General features: G+C 39.3%; 1 protein-coding gene and 1 long non-coding RNA gene across 4 annotated transcripts in view; both read left to right on the plus strand.

Moving 5' to 3' along the window:
• Positions 1–20,954, plus strand: part of LOC144067804 (sodium/potassium/calcium exchanger 3) — a 29,846-nt gene extending 8,892 nt beyond the window's left edge. For 2 of the 3 annotated variants that reach the window (XM_077591772.1, XM_077591771.1), the window contains 14 exons: positions 6,396–6,472; positions 6,652–6,726; positions 6,802–6,886; positions 8,586–8,689; positions 8,763–8,837; positions 10,207–10,232; positions 15,909–15,962; positions 16,037–16,179; positions 16,801–16,967; positions 17,042–17,213; positions 17,284–17,450; positions 17,535–17,649; positions 19,192–19,443; positions 19,517–20,954. In XM_077591772.1, coding sequence (XP_077447898.1) covers positions 6,396–6,472; positions 6,652–6,726; positions 6,802–6,886; positions 8,586–8,689; positions 8,763–8,837; positions 10,207–10,232; positions 15,909–15,962; positions 16,037–16,179; positions 16,801–16,967; positions 17,042–17,213; positions 17,284–17,450; positions 17,535–17,649; positions 19,192–19,443; positions 19,517–19,746 — 1,742 coding nt within the window. In that variant the 3' untranslated portion in view covers positions 19,747–20,954. The remainder of the gene's footprint in view (positions 1–6,395; positions 6,473–6,651; positions 6,727–6,801; positions 6,887–8,585; positions 8,690–8,762; positions 8,838–10,206; positions 10,233–15,908; positions 15,963–16,036; positions 16,180–16,800; positions 16,968–17,041; positions 17,214–17,283; positions 17,451–17,534; positions 17,650–19,191; positions 19,444–19,516) is intronic. The other variant, XM_077591773.1, reaches the window with a different exon arrangement.
• On the plus strand, positions 12,486–13,267 carry LOC144067807 (uncharacterized). Its single transcript, XR_013298041.1, has 3 exons — positions 12,486–12,521; positions 12,610–12,677; positions 12,766–13,267. It is a non-coding gene; the product is annotated as an uncharacterized LOC144067807 (long non-coding RNA).
• Positions 20,955–20,956: the final 2 nt, after the last annotated feature.

Here is a 20,956-nt window from a genome sequence, read left to right on the forward strand (position 1 = left end):
CTTGGAAATTCCTTGGGGCTGGAGGTTGATGAGGCAGATGTGAATGACCTAATCGCCGAGGACCACGAAGAACTCATGACACAGGATTTAATCGACCTACAGGAGCGTGAATATTTGTTGCCGGAACTTAGTAGCGAGGAGGCGGTGGAAGAGGCGGCTACAAAAGATATCAAAAACATGCTCGCGAAGTGGCAAGAGGTTTCGGATTTTATTGAAAAGACTCACCCTGACAAACTGGCAAGTGGTCGCGCATCATCGTATTATGATGACATTTGTATTCGACATTATCGAAATATTTTGAAGGGTAGACAAAAACAAACAACGCTTGATGCGTTTGTTTTGAAGACTTCGGCGGAGCGGCCAGGTGGTGTCAACCCGTAGAACTAAGTAAGGTAAAAAAGATTACAACTAATTTAGAATTTAGTTTTGTTTGAAGTTACATTAAAGGTTGAGTGTCTGTTTTTTTAGTTATCCAAGTTAATTTAAATTTGTTTGTTCGTTTAAGAGTGCAATGTTGCCGTGGAGAAAGTCACCCCGAACAGTCCCCCCCCCCTCCGCCTCCGTGTGTGTTGTTCTCTCCCCTCCGCGAAATGTGTCTAATTTTACTCTTATTAAACACATTATTACTATCGAACCACTCGTTATTTATTACTTTGTTAATAGATGGTGAATTATAAGAAATAAAACATGTTTTCCAATCCAATATCCTGTTTTTGGTGTTTTCTTCAGATAGTTGGAACGAATTAATTTGTTTCCCATTCATTTCAATGGGAAACGTTCGTTCGAGTTACGAGAACCTCGTCATACGAGCTCAGTTCCGGAACGGATTAAGCTCGTATCTCGAGGTACCACTGTATATAGTTTGCAGTCTAGATTGAATGCTCTGTTGACGCCAACATCTAGCGGCAGGATTTCTTTTGTAAATACAGCCAAAATGACGGTGAGCACCAAATTAGTGTGTTGCCGTCATACTGGGTGTATTGACAAAAGAACTATATATCCCAGCAGTCACTGCGCAGTACTTTTTCTACGGGAAAAATAGTAGAGTCGGGGGCTGCTTGCCGTAGTTGTGAGAGCTATAGAGGATGGTGTACCCTATCGACTGATTTATTTTAATTTATCGTGATAACATTTTTAGTATTGGTCCATATATAAAGCCCACTGGATTAAAAGGTGCCCTGTCTATTTTGGAGAAAATTTAAGACTTTTATGTGTGCCTTATAGTCGTGAAAATATGGTAATTGTGTCCTACGAGGCCACAATGAAGATAGATGAGGCAACATAAACCCAGAAAGAATCTTGAAGACACAGGAGGTCCAGGTAGGCACAATCCTTCCCAGCAGGATGCCTGACAGCCATTATGTAATACATTATGTACAGTAGTTGGGATTAAAAAGCCAGTGGACGTAGCCAGAGGGATATTATCCCGGGGATTCGATGTCCAACCCAGGTTCTACTCTCAGCTTTTCATCTGTCCTCTACTTGACAAGATGACAGACGGTGTGATCCTACTTCAGTTGAAGAGACTCTTCCAAGGTTGTTGCCAGGCAACTAAATGCTAAATTCTGAGGGAAGGAAGATTGCACTGAGCTAAATTAGGTCCTAAGCACGGGTGGCAGTGAATCCAAATTATAAGTAAACATCTCATAGGGATCGGAGTTGTTTTCCGGTCATTTATTAAATTAAAGGTGTTATGAAATACGACTGCGAGTGTTTTTTAAAGTGAGAGAAGAGCATATTTTTTGACAGAAATCCAACCAAAAAGTGACAGAAAAGGCTTGAAGGTGAAAGTAGATTTGACTTCCTCTCTGCTGATTCGACCCCACACACTAAAAAATCTGACTCCATTCTAGCCGGTCAATGTTGTTTTATTTTGTCAAGATTTTCTAATTACCGCAGGACTAGAAAAAGATAAAAAGTTAATCAATGCTGGTTGTAATGTCACCACCAGCATTGTTGAAAAAAAGGGGGATGTTCCCTAAGGGTGGAATAACTATGAAATGGTTAAAAAAATATAGCCACATTTGTGTGCCAAATTTAATATTGATATTTAAAATTACAGTGCACTATCAGTGCAATCGTTATTATTTTTTGACATGTTCACCATTTCATAGCACCTTTTAAGTTGCAGTCTGAGCAAAAATTGTTTTATGGTAGCTAAAAAAAAGGTCATTCTTCCTGCAAGATTTCAAATTAGGAAATCTGTTTTGAATATTGCAATTTCCTTATTTTAGGTTTAAGAATTATTTTGTTTCTCCATTTCTGATCTTGAGCTCGGTTTTCATATGGTGAAGATTTGGCAAGCCAACAGTTTTGCGTTTATTTTTCGTTCCTTCGATGTTTTTTTAACATTTGTTTGCAGTTTAACCGTGAGGGTGCTTTAAAAGCCTCTCTCTTTTTATCCCAGTTGGAATTAGTCTTCCTCAAAGGATGCCATATCAAAGGCCAAATGCATAATTGAATTTACATTAAACACCATTGATGTAGTATTCATTATTTTCTTTTTTTTGACAATGCACGTGCACAGGCAGATGCAACTGCTTTAGCTGGCGCGCTGGTCGATAACTTGTCTGAACACCTCAGTACCAATCTAGACGTTGTCATCGATCCTATTACTCCGCCTGATTGGCTCGGAGGACAGAAAGACAATTATTGGGCAAACGGGGATTAGAACTGTGTTTTGACGAAGCAAAGGACCACAGGTTGTAGCTCGGCAAAATCCAAAATTCCATAAAGTAACCCCTGAGGTGATAGCAGGACTTTAAATCAACTCAACTCATTTTAGATAGTTATTAATTCATAAGAAAATGACTCACTGAACAATTCGATTCATTATTGATTAATAGGATTTGATGCCAACTCTGTCAACTCAAATTTGTCAAAATGTTCTGACATGTATCAACACATTTCAATTCCTCAATGGAGTGGCGATTTTAAAACTTTTGGAATGCCGCCTTATTAGCGGTTGCTCTCGTAGTGACTGATGTTTTGCCCTAAAAAGTCATCAAGCAAAAAGATGCTCTCCATGTAAGTGGTGCAGTGGCGTGTTGTCAAAAACGCTGTGTATTCTGCATCACCCCACCACCAAATATAAAATACACACACGTTTACCCAGTTTAGTGCTAACGCGACATCATTAAACCCACGTCTTTTTTCGGTCATAAACCCGCCGCTTTCTCTCAGACCTCTCCTGAGAGTTTGTAAAGGAAAAAGAAATATTTTTAGACTCCGGAGCTGCTGTCGTTTTTTCCCCCTCTCTATATTTTTCATGAACCCTAAGCATGGGAAAGACATAGCCATCTCCCTCCCGCCCTTCCCTACAATTCTCTATTGCCTTTCGCTTCCTACTGCTACCCATCAAAAAGGAAAAAATCCCCCTGGGAGAAGATTGTCATGGCAACAGCCTTCATCAGAGCAAGTCTTCAAAGTGTCTGTGTGTTTCCAACACCTGAGAGTACATCTCCTGGCTGAAATAAGCCGAAATGGCTTCACAGCTTGGTTGACGAAAGGACGTGAAATGACGTTTTCAGAAGGTGCAGCACAGACTCAGATTGGTTTCCTCTTTACATGTGACAATGTGATGATTTACACGCTAAAACTCTAGGATTAGCTGCAACAGCTGTCGCAGAAGTGTTTTTTCCCTTCCCTATCCTGGAGAACACACGTTTGAAAAGTTTGCTCTGGGTGTTTAAACTGGGGTGTCCAACCTTTTCATCCGAGGGCTGCTTTTGGAAAAAAACATTGGGTGCAAGAGCAATACAAATGATTCCAGTTTCATATGTTAAACAGATTGGATTGTAATTGATAAATTAGGTGCAAAAAATATTTTTAAAATGATAACTCATTTCACGACCATTGATGGCAATAGACATCCAATCTATGTTAACTATGGCAGTGAAAGCAAAACATGAATAAAGATTAGGAAATTGTTTGTAAGTATCGTAAGCATGACATTTGTGTTTATTTTTATGTACTGTTTTAACTCATTGGCTTCATTGGGGCCCACAGATCTCCATTGGACGTCTATTGCAGTCACTTGCAGCGAAATGTGATCCCTCAATGCTAGCCTTCCCCGTTGAAATATATTTCATGTCTAAAACTGTTTATGGAAGGGAATGAGGTAAAAAGTGATTCACACAGTGGCGGTCCGTGCATTTTCTCGCAGTGGCGGTCCGTGCATTTTCTCGTAGCGCCTTCAACGGGTAAAATCCACTTCCTAGCAGCATTTAATGATTAAATACAAATACTGGAGCTTTTCAGACATTACAACCGGGCCAGGGGGTGATTTTCCCGGGAAAAGACAGCGATGGACGTCAATGGCGAAACGGCAAAAATTGCATAAAATGGGGTAAAATCCACTTCCTAGCAGCATTTAGTGATTAAATACAAACACTGGAGCTTTTCAGATATCAGAACCGGGCCCACAATTGAAATATTATTTAGGAATATAGCCATATTTTACTTACCAAAAATCCTTTAACTGTACACAATATCCATCCTCCTTTCTTTCTTCCTTCTTTTCTATCGCCATCGAAGCTAATGCTGAAAGTCGAGCCTGTCCTGTCGTATTTCTGGCATAGTCCGTCTTGAAAATGGCTTTAAATCAACACAACAATATATTTGCTTGTGCAGCTAGCTCCAGATACAGTTTGGTAGCTGTGGCTAATCACTAGCCAATCATAGTTGGTGAAAGCGATGACGTATCCCTACGTCTGCGAGAAGGCAATGACGTATCCCTACGCCTGTGACAAGGCATTGTGGTGTTGCCAACTCGAAATCTGATTGGTTAAAGCAAGTCCTATCGACGCTTGTTTAATACAGCAGAGCCCGCAGAACTGATATTGAAGGCTTTGAGGCAGCTTTCTGGTTAAATGCTTCAATATGAAAACACACATCTGGAAGCAGTGCAACCAGGGGGAAAAGCAATGAAAGGAAGCTAACAGACAATTTGGAATTATTTAATAAGTATTGATGGACAAAATGTAATATATGATTCAGATATTTCTTAGGCCAGCAGAGAAGGCCCTGACGGCCCGCCACTGGATTCACAAGTATAAGGATACTGGAAAATATATATTTATTATTAGACTACATGAAGAAACCTTGCGGAAGAATGAGAAAATGTCCAATCCCGGCAAAAAAGTCATGAAAATTACAAACAAGGTATTATTTCAAAACATTGGATTATTCTTTGAGGTATATACAAGACAAAATTCTGAAATTCTACGTTTCCCTCGTTGATTTCAGCATGTCAGGCTTTGAATCCAGAACTAATGGAGCAAGACTCTTAAAGTGACTAGTTCTAGCTAGTGTTAAATTTGTTAAGTGCAACAGAAGGTAGGTTAAATTTAAGCTTCTTGCGTGGCCCATACTTGGTGATACTTTCATCATTTGCTGCAGGCCAGAGTTGGCCCGCATGCCCAGTTTGGACACCACCGGTCTAAACATAACTGTGCAAACATTTACATTTTCTCTCTCGGCAAAATGTCTGGCGGTGTTTGAGGGCTCCGTTCCCCACAATCCCTCGTTGATGGATCATTTCTCACATAAGATGTCTTTTCTTATTGTGTGCTTGTGAAGCCTCTGCGGGCTGACGGCGCGCAGCTATTTTTATCCCATATCCCCCACCCTCGCCCCCGCTAGTTTAAATTCATCCCGCTCGGGTAAGGATTGTAAATTAGAGCTGCAGCGCTCGATCATTCTTAGGAGATTCTTTCTCCCTTTGGAAGAGGAAGCAGAGTTGTCACTATCGATAGTCTCATTTTTTTCTTTTAGCTGCCTTTTTCATTTCCTGTATGATGCCCTGTACATATCAAGCACAAAATGGGGTCTTAAGATGACTGTTTTTCGTAAAACATGAGAGGATTTTGATTTTCAAGTCCTTAGCCATAATCCTACGAAGCCCTGAGTTCCAACAAGCAAGTGATGACCTCAGTCGGTTTTTACTTTCATATATTTTATTATTAGTGTAATTTATTTACAGTTGCATTCATTAAGACGCGTACATTGAATCTGTTTTCAACTGGTTTTTATTAAAGGTAACAAAATAAAAAATGGAATTAAGGGAAACTTAAATTCCACCCCAGTAATCTACATTTTCTTTTAACTTTTTTTAAAATGTAGTTTTATGGTAAGATTTTTTTAACCCCAGATTGGGTTCACAAATTTGCCAACTTACTTTTTCCGAAATTTTATAAACTCACTGTTATTGGTGGCTATTGGTCGGAAATATCTGTGTTAACTGGGAAAACTGGCAGTGAGTGAAGCAATATTGTTAACTCTATGGCTGCCCTAGTACTGTTCAAATGGGTTTGATTTAATTTAATTTAAGGAGCCACACGATGAAAAAAAAATTTGGGGGGCACGAATTCCATTATTATGCTTGTACTTTGCAGCCATCCATGAGTTTCCACAAGACATCTTCACTAAGGAGCAGAGGAAGAATGGAGCCGTCTTACTTCATGTCCTCTGTGTGAGTATTGCAGTACAGTGGTACCTCTACATACGATCTCAATTCGTTCCGGGACTGAGCTCGTATCTCGAGCATCTCGTAGGTAGAGTTGATCGTATGTAGAGGTACCACTGTATTCGTTTACTTTCACTACTCTATTCCATACCTCAACATCCTCTAACAAAAGATGTTCCATCCAGGCCATCTACATGTTCTATGCTCTGGCCATCGTTTGTGACGACTACTTTGTTCCTTCCCTTGAGAAAATATCGGAGGTGAGATATTAGTCTAGAATCTTTCCGAATGGTGGTATGTTTTCTGACAATGTTTCTTTTTGTCGACGCGCTCAGAATCTACAGTTGAGCGAGGATGTTGCCGGGGCAACGTTCATGGCAGCAGGAAGCTCTGCTCCGGAGCTCTTCACCTCGCTCATTGGTGACAATTTTTTGTATTTTTATTATTATTTAAAAATAGAATCACTTCTCTTGTCTCATCATTGCTTTTATTTTTTTGTACTATGTCACCCTAATTCGTCGTCTGATCGACAGATTTAAAAAAAACTAATTTAATTCAATTTGACCAACTTTAGGTTCATTCTCAACAATCTAACACCTCATTTTGACACATTGATCATATCACACATGACTTGCTGCCTAACAAGTTGGTCATCGGCCTGCAAAACAACACTAAAACTAATTGAAACCATTTATATGCAAGCTTTGAAAGTATTGGACAGGGCCAAAAACACACCACCACTGTCAGATATTAAAAATACACAAACTCCTGAACTGGAACAATACTGTTAAATATATCTGCAAAATCTTCCAACACAAAGCCCCTCCTCCACTGCAAGATTTTGTACAAAAAAATTCCAACACATCAACAAGGGCTGGCTCTAGAGGTGACTGTAGTTCCTTTCAAAAAGAGTGCTTTCAGCCAAAGCACCTTGTCTTTCCGTGCCGCACATACCTGGAACGCAATACAGACGCTCCCCTACTTACGAACATACGAGTTACGAACAACGGTACATACGAACATGTCTGCAAATTGCGTTTATGTCGAAAAATGTTCGTAAGTTCGATTTTGTATTGCACGCCTTTTTCCGAGTAGTGCTTCTTTCCGCCGCTAATACCGACGCCTGGCGCTGTGAGAGCTCAGCTCACCCAGCATTCACCTTCCTCTGCCCAGTTTGTTGCAGTGCGGAAGTGCGTGAACGTATCTCCAGTGCGCAAATAACCTTTTTCATTTTTATCATTAAATATCTCGTGCATCCATTATTCAATATGGTTGGTGAAAAGCGAAAGGCTTCTATTGAGGGAGGTGCAAGGAAGAGGCAAGCCATTTCATTTGAAATGAGTGGCAATAATAATGAAGCTTGATGCGCGTGAGAAAGTGGTGAGCGTTGCACGGGAATACAACTTAAATCGTTCGACCGTCAGTACCATTTATAAACAGAAAGATCGAGCAGCAGGACCCAAATATTGAACGTTGCACAAAGTTTGCAAATCAATTGAATGATGCCATACAGTGCTACCGCATCATTTATGATGAAAAAAAGAAAACTGCAATCGTCATTAGATAGCTTCTTTCAGCCAGTTTCTAGTAAATCTCTCTCTCTCTCTCTAATGTATGTGTACAGTACTGTATGTATCCTCTCCATTTTATTAAATGTTTTTCAGTACAAACCAATGTTACTATTACTTATACATACCTTAAACATACAAATGCACTTATATAAACCTTCAATATACTTCTATAGGCTTCAATCTTAATCCATATGAAATATATAATATATATGCGTCTAATGAAATGGTGCGTGCTTTGTGTGTCTAAAATACAGAAATAGCACTCGTTACTGATACTGTGGCATAAGAAACGATGCGCCAAATAGGCGTGAAAATACGGTATATATATATATATATATATATATATATATATATATATATATATATATATATATATATATATATATATATATATATATATATATATATATATATATATTGATGGACAAAATATAATATATGATTCAGATGTTTCTTAGCCCAGCAGAGAAGGCCTTGAAGGCCCTGACGGCACACCACTGATCAATTGCACCTGTTTAAAGAATAATGCGTGCAATGGTTCTTGTCAGGTGTCTTCATCACTAAAGGAGACGTCGGAGTGGGCACCATCGTCGGCTCGGCCGTATTCAACATCCTGGTCATCATTGGTCTGAGCGGCATCTTTGCAGGACAGGTCCAAACGACATTATAATTAGAAATTCTCGTGCAGTTGTCGCAATCGGAATGAACGCCGCGCCTCTCCACAGACGGTGACGTTGACGTGGTGGTCATTGTTTCGAGACTCCTCCTATTACATCCTGGCAGTGCTGGCACTTATCGGGGTGAGTCATTCTCTAATAATAGAGGTTATATTCATTCATCTTGACTGAAAAAAGTGCAAAACTTTTTTACCATCATTATCTGCCATCAATTTTCACTGGAATAATAGAAATATATGTTTCTCTTTTGAAATGCGCTCAAATGCCATTAGCTTCTAACTTGGCCACAATGAAATCTTGCCTTTGCCAAAAACAAACATGCGTTAAAGTAACAAAGGTAAAATGGAGAACAACAGGCTAAACAGGGAACTGTTAACATAACAGTTTTTGGGATAACTATAGCCTAAAAATATAGGCTGTCAGTGGTCAGAGAGAAAAAATACATACCTTATTTTCTCGCATATTAGACCCCTCCGCGTGTAAGCCATACCCTTAAAATGGTCTTGAATTCGTTGAATTTTACAATTTATCTCTTATAAGACAAAACCCGGATTCACAATTTTCTTTTCACTTTTAATAGAGAGTACAAATATGTTACTTTGAAGGGAAAAAAATAAAGAAAAATCATCGCACGTAGTATTTGAGATACTGTATGAATCAAAAGGATCGTCTGCTGGATTGCACTTTCCGAAAGGGTGTTGCCTCCACGTAGACAAATTCAAAAAGGAATTCACGTGAGCAGTACAACCAGGAAGTGTGTCCGTAGCGGTCTAGTTTTCACTAAGTCTCTGGGTGCAATAATAGCATGAGATACACATTACGCAGGTGTCAAGGCTGATATTTTAATGATCAACTGCAAGAACTTTGATCAGCCTTAACTATTGGGATGTGCTGACATGGTAAACACTACGAACACATGTATCAAGGCTACTCGCGTCTGGCCCGTCAGAGTAAGTTAGTTTCTTCACGTTTTATGCAAGATATTTTTTTTTCTTGAATTTTATTCATAGATGTCAAAATAAATTTTGTGTAGTGTTTTATCTGTTTATCTTTTCTCTATTTTGAAATAAATGTCGCGTTTCGTCTTTGTCACCTTGCAGTTTCGTGCATGTCAAGTCTAATTTGTGCGCATATAAGCCGTACCCTCGATTCAGTCATTTTTTAGTGACAAATACGGTGTATATGCGAGAAAATACGGTATATAGCTTGCATTTGAGTATTAGGCGCAGGCTTAGGCAAACTACGAAAAGGGCGATTTATGGTCCGGAAAATACGGTACATTAAAATGTAGTGTGAAGAATTTGATAGTTTGTTTATTGCTAGCAATGCTTTGAATTTGAAGTATGCTTTCTTAGTTTATTTATAGCTGAGTATTTTATCTGTTTGCGTGTCATTTGTGATAGAATCTATAAAACAGATTACTAGGTCCATCCCAGTGGCTTATTGAACTCTTTGTCCTACTGATTCTAATCATCTGTGTGCTCTCTTCAAGGTAATTTATGATGCTGTGGTCCTCTGGTGAGTCAAGCTTTCTCGTGATCCTTTTTTACAAAATGCGCCCAAGGTGCGCATTCATCAATTTTAATGAGTTGTCAATTGTGAGGGTGAACGACATTCAGTGAAATGTCGATGAATTGTCTTCCTGATTGGAATGAGAGACAAACAAGAGCCCACTTTGGCAGCCTCGTGTGCTATAAAAAATCATCTGCTAGGCATTTTAGGAAACCTGATTTATCGCCAAACTTAATTAAATCACTGTTTATCACTACTTTGTCGGTGACATTTCACTGAATACCAAAGTTCTTGGCGGTGCTCCTTCTGCTGTATTTCATTGGATTGCATTTTACAAAGTGCAGTGGATTTTATCCGTATTCGTGGGATAAATCATTTGGGTTAACACCGTATTGGTGCTACAGCATCAAATTTGTGTTCTAAATTGAATACAGACGCTCCCCTACTTACGAACATTCAACTTACGAACAACGGTACATACGAACATGTCTGCAAATTGTGTTTAAGTCCAAAAATGTTCGCAAGTCCTTAAACATACAAATGCACTTATATAAACCTTCAATATACTTATATCGGCCTTAAACATAAATTATAATACAAAATATAGCACTGAATCAACTTACAAACGAATTCAACTTATGAACCAGCTCGGAACCAATTGCGTTCGTAAGTAGGGGAGTGTCTGTATATGTTTTGACGAAAGTTTGGCGACACTCTTTTTTCCTTGTCGACGATAATGTCAAATATTTATTCATCTTATTAGACGTGCTTCATAACTGAGCAAAGAATACCCCGAGATTTGGTACAAACGTAAAGCTGGCATGCAAAATGACTTGAATGGCTGGACATCGTAAGGCTTTTTCTTTTAAAAAAAGTGGTCTATGTAAAGTAAAGCTTTTATTTGTTTAAAAAATAAATACTATGTATATATAGTCAGGCTTTTTTCTTTAAAAATGACCATGTATATTAAGGGTTTTTATTAAAAAATGACCATGTAGGCTTTTTTATTAAAAAAAAACGACCATGTACAGTAAAGCGTTTTTCTTAAAAGACGACATAGTATAGTAAGGCTTTTTTTCTTAAAAAATGACATAGTATTGTAAGGCTTTTTTCTTTAAAAAAACGACATAGTATAGTAAGGCTTTTTTCTTAAAAAACAACATAGTATAGGCTTTTTTCTTTAAAGACGACATAGTATAGTAAGGCTTATTTTCTTTAAAAACGACACAGTATAGTAAGGCTTTTTTGTCTTTAAAAACGACATAGTATAGTAAGGCTTTTTATTTACAAAAAAGACCATGTATAGTAAGGCTTTTTTCTTAAAAAATGACCATGTATAGTAAGGCTTTTTTGTTTAAAAAAGACCATGTATAGTAAGGCTTTTTTTCTTAAAAAACGACATAGTATAGTAAGGCTTTTTTTCCTAAAAAAACGACATAGTATAGTATGGCTTTTTCCCCCTAAAAAAACGACATAGTATAGCATGGCTTTTTTTCTTGAAAAACGTCATAGTATAGTATGGCTTTTCCCACTAAAAAACGACATAGTATAGTATGGCTTTTTTCCTTAAAAAACCACATAGTATAGTATGGCTTTTTTCCTTTAAAAAACGACATAGTATAGTATGGCTTTTTTTCTTAAAAAACGACATAGTATAGTAAGGCTTTTTTTCCTTAAAAAACGACATAGTATAGTATGGCTTTTCCCCCCTAAAAACGACATAGTATAGCATGGCTTTTTTTCTTGAAAAACGACATAGTCGAGGAAGGCTTTTTCCCTAAAAAACGACATAGTATAGTATGGCGTTCCCCCCTAAAAAACGACATAGTATAGTATGGCTTTTTTCCTTTAAAAAACGACATAGTATAGTAAGGCTTTTTTTCCTAAAAAACGACATAGTATAGCATGGCTTTTTTTCTTGAAAAACGACATAGTAGAGGAAGCCTTTTTTTCTTAAAAAACGATATTGTATAGTAAGGCTTCTTTTCTTAAAAAACGACATAGTATAGTAAGGCTTTTTTTCCTTTAAAAAATGACAGCAAGTAAGGCTAAGAGAGTCGGAGAATAAATCTGACTTCTGATTCCTTACCTTCTAGTTGTTGCTGTGGTCCACTGGCAAAATCATTGGGTCAGAACATGAGACGGGAATCAGGAGTGAGTTCAATTCCACACGTTGCAATTCTCGAATTGTTTATTGAGGTAATGAAAAGGATAAATACAACTTCCAACTTTACAGTGGTGCAGTGGCAAAGACAATGGGTCAGAACTTCAGGTGGACTCAAGTTCAAATCAGAAGTGAGTTTGATTCCACTCTTTGCAATTCTCAAATTGTTTATTGAGGTAATTAAAAGGATAAATATAACTTCCAATCACATCATTTCAGAAGACACTGTGGTCCAGTGGCAAGAACAATGGGTTGAAATTGAAGTTGGACACAAGTTCAAATCTGGAGTGAGTTCAAGTCCACTCTTTGCAAATTTCAAATTGTTTATTGAGGTGATGAAAATGATAAATATAACTTCCAATCATCTCATTTCAGAAGTCACTGTGGTCCAGTGGCAAAGACAATGGGTCAGACAGACCTCAAGTTAGTGGATTTGACTGCCATGTGGGAGATGGGGTTCGAATCCCGCTCTCGTTTGACTAATCACTACACTAGTAGTTCAGTAAATGGGTAATCCTTTTTTCATTCAAATAAAGACTTAGTCATTTTTTTCAGCAAAACAATAATTCCGGTCAGCCTTCGGCTGACCGGAAGACAGTTGGGAGGGGGGGTTCCTGGTGGTGTTCGACAGTCGGCCTTCGGCCGACTGCCGACACCATACAGTCGTTGACTGGCGACACCGGGACGTGAACCCTCGACACCCACGTCGCAGGCAGGTGACTTACCCACTACACCACGAGGCGGCCCGCCTATACATGATTGGAAGTTATATTTATCCTTTTCATTACCTAAATAAACAATTTGAGAATTGCAAAGAGTGGAATTGAACTCATTCCTGATTTGAACTTGAGTCCACCTGAAGTTCTGACCCATTGTCTTTGCCACTGGACCACAGTGACTTCTCAAATGATGTGATTGGAAGTTATATCTATCCTTTTCATTACCTCAATAAACAATTTGAGAATTGCAAAGAGCGGAATTGAACTCATTCCTGATTTGAACTTGAGTCCACCTGAAGTTCTGACCCATTGTCTTTGCCACTGGACCACAGTGACTTCTGAAATGATGTGATTGGAAGTTATATCTATCCTTTTCATTACCTCAATAAACAATTTGAGAATTGCAAAGAGCGGAATTGAACTCATTCCTGATTTGAACTTGAGTCCACCTGAAGTTCTGACCCATTGTCTTTGCAACTGGACCACAGTGACTTCTGAAATGAAGTGATTGGAAGTTATATTTATCCTTTTCATTACCTCAATAAACAATTTGTGAATTGCAAAGACTGGAATTGAACTCACTCCTGATTCCCACCTCAAGTTCTGAACCAATATTTTTGCCACTGGACCACAGCAATAACTAGGAGAAGAATCAGAAGTCAGATTTATTCTCCGACTTTCTTAGCCTTACTATACTATGTCGATTTTTTAAAGAAAAAAGCCTTACTATATACAGACGCTCCACTACTTACGAACATTCAACTTACGAACAACAGTACATACGAACATATCTGCAAATTGCGTTTAAGTCCAAAAATGTTCGCAAGTCCAATTTTGTATTTCGCGCCTTTTTCGGAGTAGTACTTCTTTCCGCCGCTAATACCGACGCCTGGCGCTGTGAGAGCTCAGCTCACCCAGCATCTACCTTCTTCTTCGTTGCAGTGCGGAAGTGCGTGAATGTATCTCCAGTGTGCAAAGAACCTTTTTCATTTGTATCATTAAATATCTCATGCATCCAATATTGAATATGCTTGGTAAAAAGCTAAAGGCTTCTATTGAGGGAGTTGCAAGGAAGAGGCAAGCCATTTCATTTGAAACGAGTGGCAATAATAACGAAGCTTGATGCACGTGAGAGTGGTGAGCGTTTCACGGGCATTGAATCGTTCGACCGTCAGTACCATTTATAAACAGAAAGATCGAGCAGCAGGACCCAAATATTGAACGTTCCACAAAGTTTGCAAATCCATTGAATGATGCCATACAGTGCTACCGCATCATTTATGATGAAAAAAAGAAGAAAACTGCAATCGTCATTAGGTCGCTTCTTTTGGCCAGTTTCTAATACATAAATCTCTCTCTCTCTCTCTCTACAGTACTGTACATATTCTCTCCATTTTATTAAATGTTTTTTTTTCAGTACAAACCAATGCGTGTTACTTATACAAGCCTTAAACATACAAATGCACTTATATAAACCTTCAATATACTTATATCGGCCTTAAACATAAATTATAATACAAAATATAGCACTGAATCAACTTACAAACAAATTCAACTTATGAACAATCGCTCGGAACCAATTGCGTTCGTAAGTAGGGGAGCGTCTGTATTGCGCCCAAGCGGTGACAAATGATTTTGGATTTTATTTCAAATGACAAAACTGAAGTAATCCTCAGAAGTGCATGTGAGGCTGTGTGATTGGATCAAATTGTTGGCGCTACAAAACGCATCTGCCGAGGTGTTGTTGCCAGCGCGATCGTATTACATCATCAGCGTCGGCCTTGAACGCGCGCACTTCCATTTGATCTGAGAGGCTAGCAGTGAGAGATCATGTTTTGCCGCCACTGACAACTGGGAGGGGACGGACCTGCTGCAGGATTGGACGCCGTCAATAGCAGTGAATGATAAACATCGTTTCAAATGAGGAAATTACATTACTATGGTTGGCGTGAAATGATTGGATTTATTGTGATGTCCTTGAGTAACTCATTGGTTGAAAGAAAATAATCAACACAAAGATCCAAGTCTACGTTAAACCACACAAACTTTTTCTGGTCAAGTTGGTTAAATTGAAACACCAGTGTTCCAGGGACACTACACATTGTTTGATTGTTTTGGTTATAATAACAAAACAATTAAAAAACAACAACAACAACAACAAAAAAACACAAATTACAGGAGATGCTCTGAAATTGGGGATCTGCAATTTAAGACTGGTGAGGGTGGAAAGAGAAGGAATCGGACCAATTAACAATGGTGAACATGATTGACGTTAAAGCCAAAAAGCCACCACTGTCTTTTTGTACCCTTGAATTTACGGGAATTTTGGATGAAAAGTATTCCAGAGTCCATTGCTGTTAATTAGAATAAATATATTTTTCATACTAGTTTTGACACAAAATACATATTTAATAGTTTGGTAAAGACTGGCTTAGTAAACTACGAATTATTCCTAGTATTTGGCAGCTCTGTAATAGTAATAAAGCAATAAATAATTTAGTTCCCTAATCCACTCTAGCTAACAACAGTAGCATAAATGAAGAGGGGAAAAATATTTTTATGTGGTTAATTTGATGTTAAAATCTGCTCACTTAAAAAGCCCGACTACAGGGTTGTACCACAAAGTCAACGTGGAATGCATGAACACTTATTTTTCTTTTTTGGAACGTAACGAAACAGTACTTAAGTGGGTCAATTGGTTGATGGTGATAGACGTCCAATCAACCTCTCGTCTACTTCCATTTCATTTTATCCTTTAGATCAATTTTGCTTTCGTTTGACTTTCTGTGTTCTTCCCAGGTGGGAGTCCTTACTCCTCATGACCATGTACGCCATCTACATCATCATCATGAAGTGAGAAGCCACGCACGCTCATCTCGTCTGAGCCATGACCTTTTAAATGATGCGTCACATTTGCCCGTTGGCAGGTTCAACACTCGCCTTCTGACATTCGTGACGCGACGCTTCCGGCACAGCGGCCCGTGTTGCGTCGTGTCGGACGACGGCAGAGAGGACAAAATAGCAGACGACGCTCCAGCCTGCCGCACTCCCTTGGCACTCTTAAACAAAGGTCTGGAAAATGGCGGCGCTTCTCGTGTGTTTGTTTTGGAATCGAGGGAAACATTTAATAACACAACTTCGGTTGGAAAGGGAGGGAAAAAACGTGTGCAGTCGATTGGTCGCCGTCTTTTGGTCGCCCTGACCGCGACAACGGGCGACCAAAAGAGCGGCGACCAAAAGACCAACGACCAAAAGACCGGCGACAAAACAAGGTAAAACAACACGGTCTACACATCAATAAAAGCCAACAATGGCCATGAGCAATTTCACTGAGCCGACGTGAGTGTATAAGAGTTTGTATGTACATGCGTTGTACCTTTAAGACGTCCGTCAGGGTCTTAACAAGTACTCCAACAAAAAACAATAAAAGTCTGGGAAATTGGGAGCTTTTCTTTAGCCTAATTACTAGGGCATTAAGTATGACTAAATAGTAATTCGCAGTTTGTATTTAGGGAATTTGAGGAACGATTTAAATGGTAATTATCAATAACCTTCCAGGCGACCAAAAGACCGGCGACCAAAAGACCGGCGACCAAAAGACCGGCGACCAAAAGACCGGCGACCAAAAATTCGGCGACCAATCGACCGTGTACCGGAAAAAAGTAATGTAAGGTTTTCTGTCTGTCTTCAGGTCAAGTCCATCACGAGGAGAGCACTGCAGTCGTCATGGTAGACGAACTTCTCATCCTCAGTCCTCACAAACTCTCTTTCCCTGAAGCCGGCCTGCGTGTCATGATCACGCCGCACTTCTCGCCACGGACGAGACTATCCATGGCGGGACGCGTGCTAATCAGCGAGGTGGCATGTCGGAAGTCTGCGTCGGCACGAGGGACTCGCTTTCCTTCTTTAAAATGTTTTTTTCTTCTTCTCAGAGGCAGAGGCTCATCCGGAGTTCATCCGGCGGCGGGGCCAGCCCGGGGTCGACCGACAGTCCTAAGACGGGCTCCTGCGCTCTGGAAAACGGGGACGGCTTCAGACACGGTGAGTCCGGAGACAAGCCGGAAGTGGACGACGACACCGGCTTCAACCCCTTGCGCATCCCGGGTAAGGAAGCTCGACCGGGTGATGGCGTCGACTTAACGCCATTCTGAGCGTGAAACGCGTGCGGCTACAGGCGGCTGCTCCGCCAGAATCAAGTGGCTGGTCACGTGGCCGCTGGGCGTCCTGCTTTACTGCACGGTGCCCAACTGCGTATTCCCGCGCTGGCACCGCTGGTTCATGGTCACCTTTGCGGCCTCCACGCTGTGGATCGGCATCTTCTCCTACCTCATGGTGTGGATGGTAAGGACCAGGTGCCGCCGCTGCAGTCCCACCCATGGTTGAGACGTGACGCGTTGTGATGCGGCCACGCCGCTGTTCAATCAGGTCACCATTGTGAGCTTCACGTTAGACATCCCCGACTACATCATGGGAATCACTTTCCTGGCGGCCGGCACAAGCGTGCCTGATTGCATGGCCAGCCTCATCGTCGCCAGACAAGGTGAGTCCCTCAACGGTTTTGACAAATGGAAATAATCTTCCTACATGATGCTAGGCAAATAAATGTATGCAACTACAAATATGTAACATTTTGGAATGGTCAACTTGACTTTTTTTTCTAAAATAAAAAAAAAACACAATTTTTCATTTTATTATTTATATTTTTTAAACGATATGCCAATTCAAATTCTGTCTAATTTACCCTTTAAAAAAATCTAATTACAATAACTCATTTTAGGGGTTTTGTGAATGAGTTAATCATTTATTTTGATTTTTAACACGCAACCAACCGATAATTCAATGAAATAGAAACCTTATATATTGTAAGAAACCAAAAGTGTAAAAATTATAATTAATCATATTTTTTAAATTTGTAAGCAGATAGGTTCATGTTAACTTTACTATGTTCATATTGTGGACCGAAAATCTTCAAACTATTTAATAGAAAATGATATTATAAATATGATAAATCAAATTGTGTATATTTTTTCAATATTCTTAAAATAAGGTGTACTCTAAGTCATTCTTAATAAGTTTGTAATTTATTGTATTGAATGATTTTAAAAGCGGGAAAAAGCTAATTTCAATTTTCTCAATTTATCTAACTGACCAATTTAATAAAACAAGTAAATCCACTTTGAATATACAGACGCTCCCCTACTTACAAACGAGTTACGTTCCGAGCGATTGTTCGTAAGGTTAATTTGTTCGTAAGTTGCTTCAGTTTATATATTTTGTATTATAATTTATATTTAAGGCCTATATAAGTATATTGAAGGTTTATATAAATATGTTTAAGGCTTGTATAAGTAACACACAGTATGTACATGTACGTAATAAGATAAATAAAATGAAGTTTAACTTACTTTTGGAAGATGTACTCGATGCTTAAGGCGATGGAGGAGGAGGAAGAGGAGGATTTTATATCATGAGAGGGTCTTCGTAGGTCGCTGGAATGGGCTTCAAAAGTTACTTCCTCCTCCGTAACTTCAATGTAGGAAGAAGTTGAGGGTCGAGGAGAAGAAGATGAGGGTTGATGAGTATCTTCCTTGGAGGATTTACTAGAAACTGGCCAAAAGAAGCGATCTAACGACGATTGCACAGTTTTCTTCTTTTTTTCATCATAAATGATGAGGTAGCACTGTATGGCATCATTCAATTGATTTGCAACCTTTGTCCAACGTTCAATATTTGGGTCTTGCTGCTCGAAGAGTGAGATGAGTTTCGTCTCGAATTTCTTCATGGGGACAGGCATTTCTTCCTCCTCCTTCTCCCTCTCACAGCGCCAAGCGCCGTTATTAGCGGCGGAAAGAATCACTACTCGGAAAAAGGCGCGCAATACAAAATCTAACTTACGAACTTACAGCATCTCTTTCCGAACATTTTTCGACATATGCCATATTCGCAGACATGTTCGTATGTACCGTTGTTCGCAACTCGAATGTTCGTAAGTAGGGGAGCGTCTGTATACATATGTGAAACAATTTTGGATTTGAAATGAAATAGTTTAGGGTGGGATGTCATGTTAGCCATCTTTTTTTAGGCATGGGGGACATGGCTGTGTCCAACTCCATCGGCAGCAACATCTTCGACATCCTGCTAGGTTTGGGTTTCCCGTGGGCTTTGCGGACCCTCGTGGTAGACCACGGCTCATCTGTACGCACGTATCGATGCCCTCTCTTACTGCCCCAGAACGGATGCTCCCATTTGAAGTGTGCTTTTCTCGCAGGTGTCCATCAACAACAAAGGCCTGGTCTATTCAGTGGTCCTACTGCTGGCCTCCGTATTCCTCACCGTGAGTCCCCCCAATCGCCGCGAACTTGTTGTTAATGTCGCAAAATAGCACTCAATCTCAGTGATTCTTGCAGGTGATGAGTGTTCATCTGAATCGCTGGAGGCTGGATCGCCGTCTGGGTTTGGGCCTCTTGTTCCTCTACGCCATCTTCCTGCTCTGCTCTATCCTTTTTGGGCAAATGTGAAGTTAAATAACATCGATGAGGTGCCAACTTCTGCCATCTCTCCTTTTTGCTCTCTTAACCCTTTGACTGCCCAAAACACATTTTTGAAAAAATTAAAACGGATGCCAGAAACGTTTTGAAGTTAGCGCCTTGCTACCCTGTAGAAACAAAAAAAATGCTTAGGTGCTGCCATCTCTGGCCAGCTCGAAGAAACAATCTTCCTCCGCAAAACAGCTGTTTGAAAAGAAAGTAAACGAGTGTGCATGAACCTTTTACTGGACTTTTAAACTGCAAAGTTATATTTTTCCCCCAAAAATATTTAATGAATGATCTCAGAAAGCTAATATTGGTATATGGGGGTGGGAAAGGGTCCCCACAACATCAGAATATTATGCAAAAGAAGGAAATAGATGCTAAGTATAGCATTGGGCAGTCAAAAGGTTAACAATAGCACTTTAAAATTACAAGGATTTGATTTCTTGCGGTTTGACAACGCCTATCGGTCCCAATTTTGTTGCCCACTGAGCTTAAAAAAAACAACAACAGTATTTATTGTCGTCTATAACTGAGTGTAAGATTTACATCTTTGAATGTTAGTAGTGGAGATTGGATAGAAATGCACATTACCAACCTCTACTTTAATTGGTACAACATAATATACATTAAGTGTTTAAAGAGGCAATATACGATTAAAATACAGGATGAATATTTAATGAGTGTCACAAACTTTGAGTTTAGTTTCGTTGAAAATGTCACACTGTGGTACAAAGAATGTCTTCTCATAGAATTCAAATCAGATTGATTTACTTTGGTGGAATATTTCCCTTGTCAAGCACAAACCGTAATGTTTATAAATGAAATGCAATAAGAGCCACACTGCTCCTTTTATCATAAAAAAAACTGCTAATATTTTTCTTTGAGCTAAGTAAACTACCCCATTTTGGTAAAAAGGATATTTTAAACCTTGTAAGTCTTAAATGTTCCACCCAAGTGATTTGATTTCAAAATGGATGTATAATTATTACTTTTTGTACATGTTGAATCTTAGATTTGTAGCAATGTGAATCTGTTTGCGACTGAGTTATGTGGCTGTTTTTGATATTTAAATTAGATTGTACGATTAAATCCTGCAAATGTTTCGGTGTGTAGAACATCATCTTAGGACGGTTGACGCGCAGCAGATTTGTGTAAGAAGGCACAAATCAATTGGAAACCGAAGATTGAATGTTTTTATTTAACTGCCGTTTGGCATAAATGTTGAGTTTATTTTCAAATGTGATAGATTAGAATTTTTACCAGGCATTTGATTATAGACATATCTTGAGTGCAATAAAATACTGCAACAATGTT

This window comes from Stigmatopora argus, chromosome 22 (assembly GCF_051989625.1).
Source record: "Stigmatopora argus isolate UIUO_Sarg chromosome 22, RoL_Sarg_1.0, whole genome shotgun sequence".
Lineage (NCBI taxonomy): Eukaryota > Metazoa > Chordata > Actinopteri > Syngnathiformes > Syngnathidae > Stigmatopora > Stigmatopora argus.